The 15,482-nt window shown below is 36.0% G+C and overlaps 1 protein-coding gene across 1 annotated transcript in view; it reads right to left on the bottom strand.

Annotated features, from left to right (window-relative positions):
* The window catches only part of GRID2 (glutamate ionotropic receptor delta type subunit 2), a 4,699,489-nt gene that overhangs the window by 2,035,547 nt on the left and 2,648,460 nt on the right, over positions 1-15,482 (bottom strand). The window contains exon 7 of the mRNA XM_044061387.1: positions 6,860-7,021. Within this exon, the coding sequence (XP_043917322.1) occupies positions 6,860-7,021 (162 nt within the window). The remainder of the gene's footprint in view (positions 1-6,859; positions 7,022-15,482) is intronic.

Consider the following 15,482-nt stretch of genomic DNA (forward strand, 5'->3'; position numbering starts at 1 on the left):
CTGCACCCTAAAATGCAGGCCTTTTTCCTTTCTGTAGAAGAATGGCTTAGCAACTCTCAACTAATACTAAACCCCAATAAAACCAAACTTCTCATATTCCAACCAACTAATCACAAAACTCCTACATCCATATTTACTATAATTTCTAACAATAAAACAATTATCTCCCCTGTCACTCACACCAGACTTCAAGGAGTTGAGATAGACTGTTACATGAAATTTGACACTCACATTTCTCTCACCATTAAGAAAGCAAATAAAAAACTAGGGAGCTATATACAAATAAACAATTCCTCACAATCAGGGCAAAATATAGCACAAGCACATGCCATGTCTAACTCCTATATACCCCTCCTATCCTCACCAATCATAGAAAATCAGATACAACTAAACGTGATGCCTGCTATAACAAAACTGAAAAATTTGCTTCCAGTAGCTCACACTCCACACCCCACTACTCAGCCCTTAAACAACTCAATTGGCTTGAACTTCCACATCTTCTCCTCTACAATCAACTGATACTAACCCATAACATTTTTATCACCCCGAGAAAGCCCCAGCATTACAAAACCTCATACATTCTTACTCCAGTACTAGGGCCCTATGTTCCAATAACTAACCTTTCTTTCAAGTCGTTAAAGGCAACAGCCCTGCCAGAGCCTACCTCTATTCTAATCGTATAGCAAAAAAAATGGAACACTTTTCCCACAAACTTAGCAGCCACTACATCTTTAACTCAGTTTAAAAATCTCTAAAAGCTCACCTACAAGCCAATTGGATTTGTAACTGTGACTCCGCAGGCTAGTCTACCTCCATCTTCCTCTTCCTCATTCAGGGAAACCACTTCTCCCTTACTCTAAGGCAGCAAACCACTCTCCATCTTACAAGTCTCTTTCTTCATACCTCTCTCTTCCTCTAGACAATTAATCTTTCTTCTAAGTATAGACACTTGGAGTTTATTTTATACTACAAAACTACTATCGCTTACTAGATGTTATGAAGTTATACAGCTTAAGGTGTTTTATCCCTCTACCTGTATAGTTTTTCATATTTCATCTTAATCAAACGTGTTGTCATTTTAAAATATTGTTATCATAATTTGTTATCATAATTTGATTTGATATAAAATGCAAAATGTCATGCTACTGTACCTGTGAAATTGTACTTTATTAATCTTTGCTATATGTGGAGCATTTCTCTCTGGGCCTTCCACTGAAAAAGGATTTGTGTCCAGACAGACTTTCTCGGTAACCAAATATAAAATAAAAATAAAAAAATAAATAAATTTTATATATATATATATATATATATATATATATATATATATATATATGTATATATAGACACACACGCACACACACACACACACATATATATATATATATACATATATATATATATATATATATATATATATATATATATATTTATGGATCTAGGAAGTTTGCTCGAGTGAGCAAACGACCAAAACCCAAACGGTCGGGTATACTTACGCGAAAGTGCTTTTCACCGAAGAAGCACTTTTAAGTAAGTTTGCCTGTAGTCGAGGCTGTACTATGGTGCGGGTAAGGGAAATTTCCTTTTTCCCCACTGTAGTGTGGTCTCGGAGGGAGAATATTAAAGTAGGGGGTGGGGGGTGCAGGGGGCAAAGCCCCCCTGCTAAAATGTAAATGTAGTGTTTTATTTTTTTTTGTAACACGCTTTAACGTACGCACTTTGGCCTAGATCCACACATATATATATATATATATATATATATATATATATATATATATATATATATACACCCACACACGCGCGCGCGCACACACACACAAATGCACACACACACACACACACACACACACACACACACACATATATATATATATATATATATATATATGAGTGTATTACATAAATGTCTAACCTATAAAATGCTGAATGTTCAAAATGTCAAACGTGTTATGCCAGCATATGATATTAACATCACAAAGAGTTTTGAAAAGTGTTGGCATCTCCTTGTGCAAATTTCCAGTACAGTAGGAAATGGACATTTGACCTTTCTTTATTGTTGTGTGATCTCGGTGGTGATATATTTAATTAGTAAGAAGTGTGGAACTGCAGATGCATCTTGGCCTTTTGGTTAAAAGTTGACAGGACAGAACTGCAGAAAGAGAGACAAGTGGCAACTCTATCAAGTAGGTGCACTGATACTGTTCATAAATATAACTTTTTTTCTGACATCCTTCCAGAGTGTGATGCATATCTGGTCAGTCCTTACAGTATCAGAGAGTATGAGCATTTAGTAGTTAAGTAGTTTACAAATGAAATGTGATTGCAACCATAATATATAGGTGAATTTAACATCCATTTACTTTGTGCCCTTGAATTAAAAACATTAAGAAAAGGAAATCAAAAGTACTTTTCTCTGTTTAAATGCACACACACATACACACACACACACACACACACACACACACACACACACACACACACACACACACACACACACACACACACACACAGTTCCACCTGTGCATTTAAACACAGTACTGCATCCCACATATAGTAGTCTACATGCTGCATACATTTATATATATACACACACACACACACACACACACACACACACACACACACACACACACCTATCTGTGTATGTGTTTATGTGTAGATACACATATACAGTCACATAAAATTTACATTTTGATTTGTTTTTGTTTAAAGGACATGTAGTACACACACACAGGCATATAATCTACTTCTCCACTACACACACACACACACACACACACACACACACACACATTCATATGTTTTTGTATACATGTACTTATATATATATATATATATATATATATATATATATATATATATATAGATAGATATAGATAGATAGATATAGATATATATAGATATAGCTATAGATAGATATATATAGCTATATATACATGCACACACATATACACATAGACATGCATACACATACTATGTATACATACATATACATATATGTTTGTATATGTATATGCCTATATATGTGCAATATGGGTGCATACAATTCTTTCTTTATAATAAAGTTAACATAGTATAGTTAAACATTATTAATGTATACATTCTAGTAATGTTGCTTAATGTTTTACTTATTCACTGTCTCACATTGGCTATAAGTTGCACATGCAATCTTTGTCAATGTCTTTATGTTAGTATTTTTTTGTATTACTAAGTGCCTTTATTATTCATTATTATATTTGCCAATATAGCTCAAGTCATTGCTGAAATGGGTGCTGGGACCAGACACATTCAAAACAGGAAAAAAAAGGGGTGAGTATGACAGAAATATTTAAGGAACTATTAAAGCACATTTTAAATCTGCATCATTCATGAGAGATAATAAACTATCCACTGAAGGCATTGGAAAGTAGTAGACAGATTTACTTTTGAGACCTACTACTTATCACCTGTACATTATATAGTGAGGATCAATTACTGCAATGACAGTTTTCACACCTCAGAATGAAAGTGTGGAGGGAGATCTGTCAATTCTTTTAGAACTACAAAAGAATCCCTTTACAAAAGCCTGCTATTTACCTTTTTTTTGCTGGAAGTTGCTAACAGCTATTTATAGTATGGAACAAGCTCTGACAGAAACATAAATGAGGCTCAGTCAGGGAAACATAGAAGTTGCTCTGTTACAGAATGTCTGTTGGATGACAATGCTTCACAGTCCTGCCATTCTATCTTAATGGCATGAGGAAACAACACCACTTCTTTATGTCTAGTATTACTCATATAAAAAGGACCTGAAATGTATTCTGGGAAGAAGGCATGAAAGTGAGAAAACAAGATCATGTTACCAAGGCAGCCCCCATCATCTGGCATTTTGAGGGAAGCACATTAAAATTATAAAATAAACATTTGGAGTGAATTGAGGCATTAAAATAGCTTGGAAAACAAAGATACAATTAAAACAACATGTTTTTAGTTCTAAGGTAGAGTGTTTATTTAACTAAAGATCCTTTGTTAGCTGATATGACACAGAAATGTGGGCATTCCCTAGACTATTCCCTCCCTTGGCATAACTTCTGAGGAGGGTGGATTTGAGGCCCTGTTAGGTTCTCTCTCTCCCCTTACAAAGCTTAAACCTTTCATCATTGAAAGGATTTAAAGCAGGAATAAATCATTCTCTGCAATAGGTACCTATGATTTATGATATTATGGCTAGGCTACAAATTGTCCTCTGGATCAACAGCTTAGTACTGAACTAAACCTAGGAACCTAGGAACTGTAGAGGCTAGCTAGCCACTTAAGGCCTATATTTCAACTACTCATAACTGCCATGCGTCTTTAACATGCATTATTCAATTATAATACTGTTTTTAACTCTTAAGGTTCTTTATAATGATTTTTTCCAGTGTTCACTATCCAAAATTAAAGCAAAAGGAGGAGGACTAGGTGTACTATAGAACTGCACAGTGTAGACAAATAATCACTGGGGTTACTGGAAAGAGAGAAAGGTAAGAGAAAAGGGGGGTTTGTTAGAGTTGGAGAGGTCTAAAAGACAAAGATAACTAAATTAGCAAAGCAGAATCTGTACAGATCAAATAAGTGGCAATTTCAAGAAAGCAAATGCTTTAAAACAGAGATTTCTAATCATATTTTAATCTACAACACAGTTGTCTGTGTGTGTGTATATATATATATATATATGTGTGTGTGTATGCATGGTATATATTTGTTGACACTTGTCTGCATTATTTATCATTGCTTTTAAAATAAAAACACATTTCCTGACTAACTTATTGTATGTAACTATTATAAACCACACCTTATGCCATAGTAGGCCAAACCCATGATACATTTCTGAACTGAAACACTGCTTTGTCTAGTGAAGCAACACACTTCCCCATGCATTCCTTGAAGATATAGAGTTCTGGTGTTGAGGATTCAGAGATATTGCCATGAGTAAAGTTTTTTTTTTTTTTTTTTTTTTTTTTTTTTTACGTTTTGCTTACATTCATTTCAAGTTCCCTTGATATATTTTGTACACCAATAACAATGCAGCTAAAATGCATAGTCTTTGTGGGCATCTGCTAGCACCCCTCACCATAAAGGCAGCAAGTCCTCTTTGAACTACTTGCTCACCAGCAGTTTCCACTCTTCCTTTACTGTACACATCACACATTCTTGTACAAGGGCAGTGAGGACTTTTAGGTGTATATATATATATATATATATATATATATATATATATATATATATATATATACATGCCCTGCTCTGTGACTTGAATATCACTCAAAACTGAAACAATCTTTCACATTTTATCTGCCTTTTCAGTAATTTTTGTGCTCTGATTTACCAAGTATCCATTATAAATATAGTAAGAAGACAATATGTATTACTTAGAATATTTATTATAAGAAAGTAAGCTAAAAAATAATATCCAGAATAAAGTACATAGAAAAAATACTGCACATGTAAAGTAGAATTCCTAAATAAAATATACCCATTGGGAAAGCTGACAAGAAATATGTAACAACCATGCTAAAATAGCTAGCTAGGAACTAAAAGTGATGTGTAAAGTGTTATCTATGTTCAAATACCTGTTTTTTATGTATGCAATTCTGATTTTTACCAGAGACTCAGTTGTGCTAGGACTACTCACTGAAAGAATAAAGCATTTCCAATAAAGTATGGGTAACAGGGGTCAAGTCAATTTGTGAACAAGGTGTTTCACGTTAAGTAGTATCATGCTTTTTTTCTCCTTCAGGTAAAACAGAAGAGATACCCTTGCAGATAAACACCTTCCTTTTAAGAAATATACACATAGTAATAGTTTTTGCCCACACAGTATATCTCCTCTAACCTGAAATACATTTTAACAGACCTCTTATACTGTTATAGGCTGCGTAACAGCTTTTGGTGGTTACATAGTAATGTCAGTTACCTGTAAAATAGCTAGAGTCGATGAAGATGGACACTGCCTAAGGTGCAAAGTGTTAATGGGGGGCATGATTAGCTATCAGATCCATCATCCCAATTGGTCTTTAGTGCATAGAGGCTTTTAAAAGCTGATATTTCATTTGTGAACAAACCTGAGCACTGGAGTGCTCTGTGTGAGGTCTAAACTGTAGTAGCTGCTTTCTAAATTTTAGCAAACACTTTGCTATATTTTAAAAGTAACAAAAAATGCTGTTTTTTATTTTTTATTTTATTTTTTTTAGCTAAAACCTGAGTGATGTAGCACTCCATTAGTTGTATAAACTGCAGCAAGCAGTTTTCTACAATTTTAAAAGAAAATATATTTTTTAACTAAAATGTAAGGAAGAAGGGTCAGGGGCAGAGCAACAAAAACAGGACGTGATGGCTTCTGCATTTCAGGAGCCCCAGAAACTTGATTGCAGATTTTTTGTCCTATTAATTGCTTGGGCAAGAGAAAGGGGCATGTATCTGATGATCTGGTTTGTGAGCCAGTACAAGGAGTAGACCTTTTTCCCCCTCTTCCCTTGAAGAACTGTGGGGATGGTGCATTAATTCATTGGATCGGCACAGGGAACTAGAAGATTCAACTACACCTCTGTCAATTACTGATGGTACCCAGCCTTATACAAAAAGTTCACTGCATTAAAAGGCAAGTAAAACATAGCTAGGTGGAAAAAAAGTAAACTAGAGTCATCACATTAACAGGACTCTAGGCTCCTATTATCGGGTGTTCCACAATATCTTTGCATCTTTGTCTAACAGTCTAAGTACTTGGCTATCAGTCCACATTTGAACTGAATCATAGGCAAAAAGGTCTACAAATACATGGCAATGTGGTTTCTGTCAAAGTGGAAGCAAATATTTCATAAAAATAAATCTACTGAAAACATACCTTTTTAACAGTCTCCAACATAGAACGTCCTCCTTGCCATGGTTTGGAATTTTTACGGATGCAGGTTAGGCTGGCCATACTGTGCCACTTCCTGTCCTCTAACTTCTTGTGGAAGGCATTTGCCAGTAGGAGAACAGTATCATAAATATAAACATTTGAAATCTGCAAAAGGATAAACAAGAAGATGGCTTTGTATTAAATCTATACTTCACCAAAATTACTGAAAGTTATGGTAAGCTATTGTAAGCATATTCCATTTATTTTCAAAATTAATCTATAGTGTGACAAGAAATACACATATATTTCCTTGAAATACCTCTCCTTTGATAAGGCTGTTAAAACACAGTCCAAACAAGACTGCAATAGATCCATTAACATTAGGTCATCCATGTTTCTTGTATAAAACAATCATGTTTCATAGTATCCAAAATGATCTGTGATTTTGAAGGTAGTTTACCCACAAAAAATAGTTAATATGTAAATGTATAGATGAGTCTGAATGAGCAGTAATGAAACAGTTGACTTTGCATATATTTCTAAATGTCAGAATGCAATGCTGAAAAAAAGCACAAACTCCAGTATGTCAGACTGCCCCCATCTCACTTATACCCTATCCGTGCACTACGTGCATGTAAATATTTTCCTTTCACCTACAGCAAGCATTATAGATATCAAAAAGATATTATGTAATTATGTGTGCATGCGTGCATGTAGGCAGAGACACAGTCACACATAGTCACAAAAAGAGGCACGTGCACTCACACACCTATGCGTGCACTCAAGTGCATTTACACAAGAATCCCCTGAAACTATTAGTAATCCTTTTATTTTATAGTCCTGAAAGTACAGATTATGAAGCATACTACTTCCTGGCCAGGTTTGTACTTTTCTTATTTTATTTCTTAATTCCGCAGATTTGATTAGATGTAAAGTATGTAATCCAGTAACTTGTAATATGCAGTATTACAATGTTAATCACTGCACATATATTAAGCTGCACCTTAATGGTTTAATCTGTATGCCATTAAATGAGATTGAATGTGCAATTATGTAAGAGTCATAGATCATGCAGTACCTGTAAAAACGGCTACCCTTGAAAACAAACGTGTGCACTGTGGCTTTCATGGTACATAACTATGGCTCACATGGTGCATATCTGGCAACACCCATCCATAATAAAGCTCAATATACATGTACTCTGTGTTGATGCATGTGCCATGTATATGTGATACAATGTGGTCACATCAGTAAATGCTTGTACAGTATTCTGCTTTTCTCCATGTTGTCATGTCTCCAAGAAAACAGCCTGTTTAGTACATTATGAACCTTAAGTGTAGCCATAAGCAGTGTCAAAATGTCCCAGTACTGATGTGTCTAAAATGGGCAAACTGTCCAAATAGCCTCATTATCTTTTTATTGTGCTATGAGACTAATATCTCAAGCATTCTTCTTCTTTAAGAGAGTGCAAATGCTGAACTGTTTTATCTTCATTCTTCGCTCAGTTGGAAGTGCTTGCAATGATCACATATATTTTACTAGACACTACTGCTAGCGATTTGCATTTGGTAGTCTAATGGACTACCTCGTTTCTCATTGTTACATCTCCTTTATAATTGCTTGTCTTTCATCAAAAGTCTGATGCTACTTAATTGCATTTTCCTTTCGTACTGAGCTGCAGTTTGCTTGCATCCTAAGTCATCTAATTCAGGCATAAATTTTTTGCATGCAAGTACCATGAAACTGTATACATGAAAAGGTAAAACTAGTGTAATTGTTTTCCTAATGCATATGATGTGATTCATGTTACAAAGAACATCACTAGAATCAGATTATTGGGGGGGGGGTGAAAACTGTCTGACATTTTATATAGAGGATTAAGACTATGAACTATTACAAAGCTGCTTCCTATTGGCCAGTGTTTGATACCATCAGCCACCAGTTATCCTACACCAGTTTACTGTATGACATTGAGCAAGACAATTAACCAGACACTGTCCTGGTGAAATTGGGAAAATGGTTTAGGCTTCTCAGTGATCTTCTTGACTACATGCATAGTGATTACCTACCAAAAAACTTTTAGAGATAGATGCCATCCCAATATGGTTACAAATGGCAGATAACTAGCAATTTGTAGGCCTACAATTTGCTTATAGATGATTGCTTGAGTCAGGTCATGCAATAAATATCCCAGAAATACATTTAGTGAGTAATCATGGAAAACTACTCGCAGCACCAGGCCCAGTTAGATTTAACAGGCGTATTTAGTCTCCTCATCTCTGCTTGGTTTGTATTGGGAGGTAAGCAAGTAATGATATGACCAGTTATGAGAATAGTTTGTGCTATGTATATTGCTATTTAAAAGCATGAATGCTACCCACTTGATTAGATAAACTATAAGCTTGATCTATAAACACAGCACGGAGTAACAGCCATGAATATGGAAGGGGCACTTTACAGCAAAGAGGGCTTTTTACATGCACACATGCATTTCCAAGTGCATCAGTTTCCTTTGCTTGGGGCTTCTCTAGTTGGCAGCAGTGAAATTAATGAAACATCTAATATAGATTACTGCAACTTAGAAGAATTTTCTCATGTATTTCTCATGCATCTATCTCTAAAAGGTTTTTGGTAGTGATTCTTCTATGTAATGTACTTAGTATTTAGTGGAGCTTTTCTCCTCGGGCCTCTGCTGAAAATGGACATGTATCCAGCCAGACTAGCCCGGTCAACAAATGTAAAATAAATAAATAAATAAAATAAATAAATGTACAATAATGACTGCATATTCACCTTTATTGCTACATTACTATGCATGTCTCATTAACATTAACATAACAAATAGACATGTTTAATAGAATGCAAACAACACCAAAGGCAATACTATTTCCATATCTGTTAACAACTTGCGTCTCATATTTGTTCTGTATTAAAAACAGCAATGCCAAATATTGTTTTCGTCTAAGCATTTTAATTATTGTATCTTGCTTCCCCACTGCTATAAAGTTCAAAGCAGTATGTCAAACTTCACTAGGTGTCATCTGTTTCCTATCAATCTGCATTAATATATACACTGCATACAGCAGTGTCATTTTCTAATCTACAGATATTATCACAGAATAATGTCATATTCCATTCCATTAGACAATGTGTCATATAAGCTTTCGGTGTTCTAGTCTGTTCAGCCTTACAATATACAGTTTTTTGTTAGTGCTTCTCATCTCTTGTGGATAGCAAGAGTTGTTTACAAAAAAAAAAATGAAAACAGACTGTGAAAAGCAACAGAGTTAAACAAGCTTATTGCAAAAAGTTTAAAGTGGTTACTTCACATCTTGACATTTCTTTTCTACTGTAGCAACTTTAACATAGAATACTAAATGGCATTCTCATTCACCAGTGCACTAGCCAGGTTTCCTGCTCGTCCTTGGGGCCAATGGCATATAGGGATAAAATCCAGACTGTGACCAGGTAAGTAAAGTCTGATTAGGTGTTTGGGTCTCTGACAGTGCTAGCAGATAGGATGAGCATACATATTCTGTGTGGGGGACTGTGGCAAATGCTAGATCTCTGGTGAAGGCTAGATCATAGAAAGAAGATGATGGGCTGGAATAAGAAGGAATACAGAGCAGGCATGACTACCCAATTGGCTCAGGACACACACACACACACACACACACACACACACACACACACACACACACACACACACACACACACACACACACACACACACAAAACGTGTGCATACATGCACAAAAAGTGAAGCTATTCCCCATTGGCCATCTAAATTTACAATGTTATCAACACATAGAGGGTGAGTCTTTGATGTAGCAAACACTGTGAGTCCTAATATAACAGTCAATGCCTGCCTCCTTTCACTCCACTTGCACTGAATGCCTTGCAGCCAGTTAGCCTCTAAATGGAGAGGAAGAGTCCATGGGCAACGCATTATGTCCTGGTAGAGAGATGCCCTCAGTGAAGGTCACACTGCGGCACTGCCAATGTAGGTGCCTGTGAGGAGCAGAAAATATAGGGGTAGCAGGAGATGAACTGAGTGACAGTAGTCAATAAATAGAGCAAAAGAAAAAAGTTCCTGTTCCTCCATCTGTCCAACAGTGTACTTCTCATCTGTTGCACATAATGGAAATTGTGTATAAAATAGTGAAAACTGAGTGTGAAAAGGATAAGAAGGACAGGTGCAATTACATTAATAAAGTTTAAATTGGTCTTTACAGTTTTTACTGTCTCTTGCCTATTGCACAAACATTATCAAAATATAGTTCTATGCTCTATTGCGGGTGTACTTCCGAAGACTGAAAAACCAAAAGACTGAATCCCAAAATACTGAAAACTCAAAATACTGAAAACATTTTTAATGCAGGGGCAAGCCCCCCTGCCCCCCTCATGTGGAGTGCTGTGCCCCCCCCCCACACCCCCTGCTAACTATATATACCAACTCCAGGATCACATAACAGTGGAGAAGGGGCAAATTCCATCCTTCAGTATTTTGAGTTTTTAGTATTTTGGGATTCAATCTTTTGGTTTTGAAGTCTTCTGAAGTAAACCCCTCTATTGTACAACATTGTCACAAACTAAATATATGCTGTAGTGCACAAACAGAATCACAAAATGCTGTGTTCTCTTGGACAAACATTATTACAGAATATTGCTATGCTGATTCTTTTGTCTGTTCAGCCATGAACAATATTGCTTTCTGTTAGCTTTTCTTATTTCTTACAGATAGTGAGGATTGTTTAAAGGAAAGTGAAAACTGACTGTGAAAAGGAAGAGATGAGCAAGCAAGTTTGCAGAAATAATGCTAAGCTATTCCTTGCAGTTATTTTCTTACTGAATCACAAGTGCACTAACTTAGATGTTGGAGTTGATACCACAAGTGGCATGTTCTGTAATTTAACGTAGTCGGTACTTAAAACTCCACACTGGCATTGTAACATGACTTGTTCAGGTAAATGGTGCTCACAGCTGATGATGTCGATCACGATGCAGGAGGTGAAGGTAATAACAGCAGAGGGAGAGATACGCAAAGAAAAGCATCAGGCATGCTGGCCTGATTAAGTCAGCGTGTATCCCCATATACAATACAGTGACGTACGGCTGCAGCTAATGTCTGTGTTCATAACAAATTGGCAACCCCATTCATCGTACAAATGGGGAGGAAATGCAGCACAACAGGAAGTGAGAACAAGAAGAACAGAAGCCAGTAGGGAATGCAGAACTGCAAGCAGAACAGAAATGGTGGAGGAAGGGGGCTGATTTATTACAGGGCTAGGTGGTGAAGACACTGAGGGATGGCTCTGGGTAGGATACAGGGAGAAGGACAGTTACCAAAAGCTGGATAAAACACAGAACACAGATGGACACAGACAGACAGACAGACAGACAAAAGATGGGGAAAACAATGGGTGGGCACTTATTTTACAAAAGAGAACATGAGAGAAGACCTGCAACAGTCAGGCATGAGTGTCAAAGAAGGAAGGAGAATGGTAGTGATGAGAGACATGGTGGCAGGTGGCATGACACTTTGACCCCATATAAAAACTGGGAAAAAGGGGGATGATGATGATGATGATGATGATGATTTACCAAACTGCAAAAAGTATGAAAAATACGTCAGTCAAACAACCGAACTATTGAAGTCTGAGTCCAACTGGAGCACAAAACAGATTAATCATTTTGATGTGACATGCAAAAAAGAAAGACGTCACTCCTCGTTAACATCGTTATTTCATAATGAAATTACTGGAAACCCTTATGTCATTTACAGACAAATTCACCCTCACTATATGAAATACAAACTGTGAAAGGACAGCTTGGGAGAGTTTCCAGCTTGACTTCTAACTATTCTGTTTTCCGCAGGAAGGGGAAGGAATAAATTCGGTCCTTTATACAGAGGGATTGCCCAACAGTCTTACTATATAGAATTTTGGATATTGTAGTTGTTAATAAGGACAGGAGTTATGGTCCCAGAACAGCCAAGGGTAGCAAAGATAAACACATTTAAATTCAAATGAGAATTTGACTGTTATGATCTTGACAAGAAAGGCATGCAATAAATAACTCAAATAAATTGTCACTGTATTATGGGAAATGGGAATCTAGTACAGGTTACTGGTAAACAACCAATATTTGCAAGCAATAATATGAAGGAGGTATTAACTGTTAAAATGAAAGATTTTGACACTGGCAGAAGTTTTGACATCAATAAGAAAAACAGTGCCACTTTTTCATGTGGTATGTGCATATCATGAGAGAAGATATCTAATAAAACTGATGCATAACTCTCTGTCACTGGGGAATGTGTGAGGAGCAAAAGAAGATCATGCACATATGCAGAGAGAGAGAGAGAGCAAAGTGTAATAAGCTTCCATGAATTTATGCATGTAAATCTATCCAAGAGTTAAGAGTTTACAGCATACTGCAATATAAAAAGAAAATATACAAATAACCTATTTTATTGTTACACAACATTTGTTCACATTTCTATATTTTGTGAAAAACAGCACTTCACCACACCTGCCAAACATATATCATGTTGTTTAATTCTATCATTATTACCTGGAGGGACTAAATTTGTTAAGTATACAATAGTGCTTACAAACTCCCTCCCTCATTAACAGAAGAAGTACTTATACCTAATGGCATTTCACATATTCTGAACAAGACTGCATACCTGCAGAACATGAAACCAATGCCCTCTCCTCTGCTTACACTGGAAGTGTTCTTTATTTAATCAGGACGGTGCAAAACAAACACTGTCAGCTATAATATAATTTCATGTATTAATCTAACTATAAAAATCAGCATGTTCTTCCACATTTCATACCACAGTATTTCTAAAATATGTCTAGTTATCCTCATATGAAGTATAATGAGACACGTGAGGAAAGACACAGTATAGAAAGGGCTGATCACTTACACTGACAGCAGGCTGAGAGCAGGTCTTTTGGAATCCGGTTTACATAGCAAGCCTGCTTATAGATAGGCCTTAAACTAAAGGAAGTCACTTAAACTGAGAGAAAGTAATTCAGAATCCTACCAGGCTTACACTGACAGCAGCTCTTTTGGAATCTGACCCTAAGAATTCCACTAGTACATCCTACAGCCTTCTTATGTCACTTAATGTACATTCCCCTTTGGGGTATAGGGCAAAACATCTCTAAGCACTAACTGCATGGAAAGGCCTAAAGAAAATTACAGAAAATCTCTGTCATAAGATTGCTGTTAAACAGCAACACCTGATCAAAGTTCCACTTTTCTGTCTATTCTCAACCCTTTATAAGCATCTTTACAAACACCCTCTAATTTGCATTATGCCAGAAAGAGTTAAACAATGCCTTAATTTACATCTTATGTTGGACATGGATAATTGACAGCAACCACAAAAAGGATAGGTTTAGCCACTAGGCCATTTAAATTTCCCTTACCAAAAATCCATGAAGACATTTGACTTGCTTGCAAGGTTATAGCATAAGTGTGTGTATATAGAGTCACTTTAGAAGATTAAAAGCCGATAACATTGAAATTCAAAACACTGAGACCAAAATCTTGAAAATTCAAAACACTGAAAATTTAAAGCATTGAATCCCATAACATTGAAAAAACATAGGAAAGCAGCATGTACTGTATTCCAGCACAAGTACATACAGAAACAAATAAAAAGTAAACCATATTACACTTCCACACCCCCTGCTACTTAAATAAATCAACTCCAAGATCCCACTACACTAAGATGTGTTATGTTGTAGTATAGCAAGTAAGAAGGGAACATGACTAAGGTTACCTATGAAACTCCGGTAAGTATCTCAGAGATATATAGTAATGTATAATGTTTTAACAGTGAAGTAGTGTTTCTAAGAAAAGGTCGAGGATAGTTTTTTACAATTTAAACAGGCAGTCATGAAGTGCGGAATGGTATTTTTGCCATTTTGTTCTGTGTAGTACGATTACAGAGTAAATAGATTTAAGTAGCAGGGGTATGGGGGGAAAGGGGGCATGCCCCCCTGCTTATAGTTGGAGAAGTGTAATATGGTTTGTTTTTCTTTGTTTCTGTATGTAGTTGTGCTGGCATATATTAAATGTTTAAAGGTTTCCTACATATTTTCACTGTTATGGGATTCAATGTTTTGAGTTTTCAGTGTTTTGAATTTTCAAAATTTTGGTCTCAGTGTTTTGAATTTCAGTGCTATGGTCTTTCGATCTTCTAAAGTGAATCTGTGTATATAGGGATTTAAACTTTCCAGTGCATGATGCAGCCTCATAACATCCTTCCTTTACATACATAAAAATGAAATTGTGAGAAGCTTTTTTTATTATGCAGTAGTCAACACTATAAGACTTATTACTGATTTCAACCCTTTGGAAGTTTTATTATGCTAATCTTGCTAAGAAATTCAGTGGAAGTGTAGCCCACTTGCTGATGCCCCTCTTCACTTTTATCATTGCCCCCTTAAAGTTTACCTTGGGAGCCATATTTAAGTTAAGAATTTCATTGTTTCTAGTGATCAGTTCAGATCTCTTAACTGTCTCAATTTTGGAGGAACATTCTTATTTTCAGGGCTGATTTAAGATGTCCCTATTTTTGTAGGTATGTACCTACTTTCAGGCT

This window comes from Protopterus annectens, chromosome 2.part0 (genome assembly GCF_019279795.1).
Source record: "Protopterus annectens isolate FY-2018-M chromosome 2.part0, PAN1.0, whole genome shotgun sequence".
In the NCBI taxonomy this organism is placed as follows: domain Eukaryota; kingdom Metazoa; phylum Chordata; order Ceratodontiformes; family Protopteridae; genus Protopterus; species Protopterus annectens.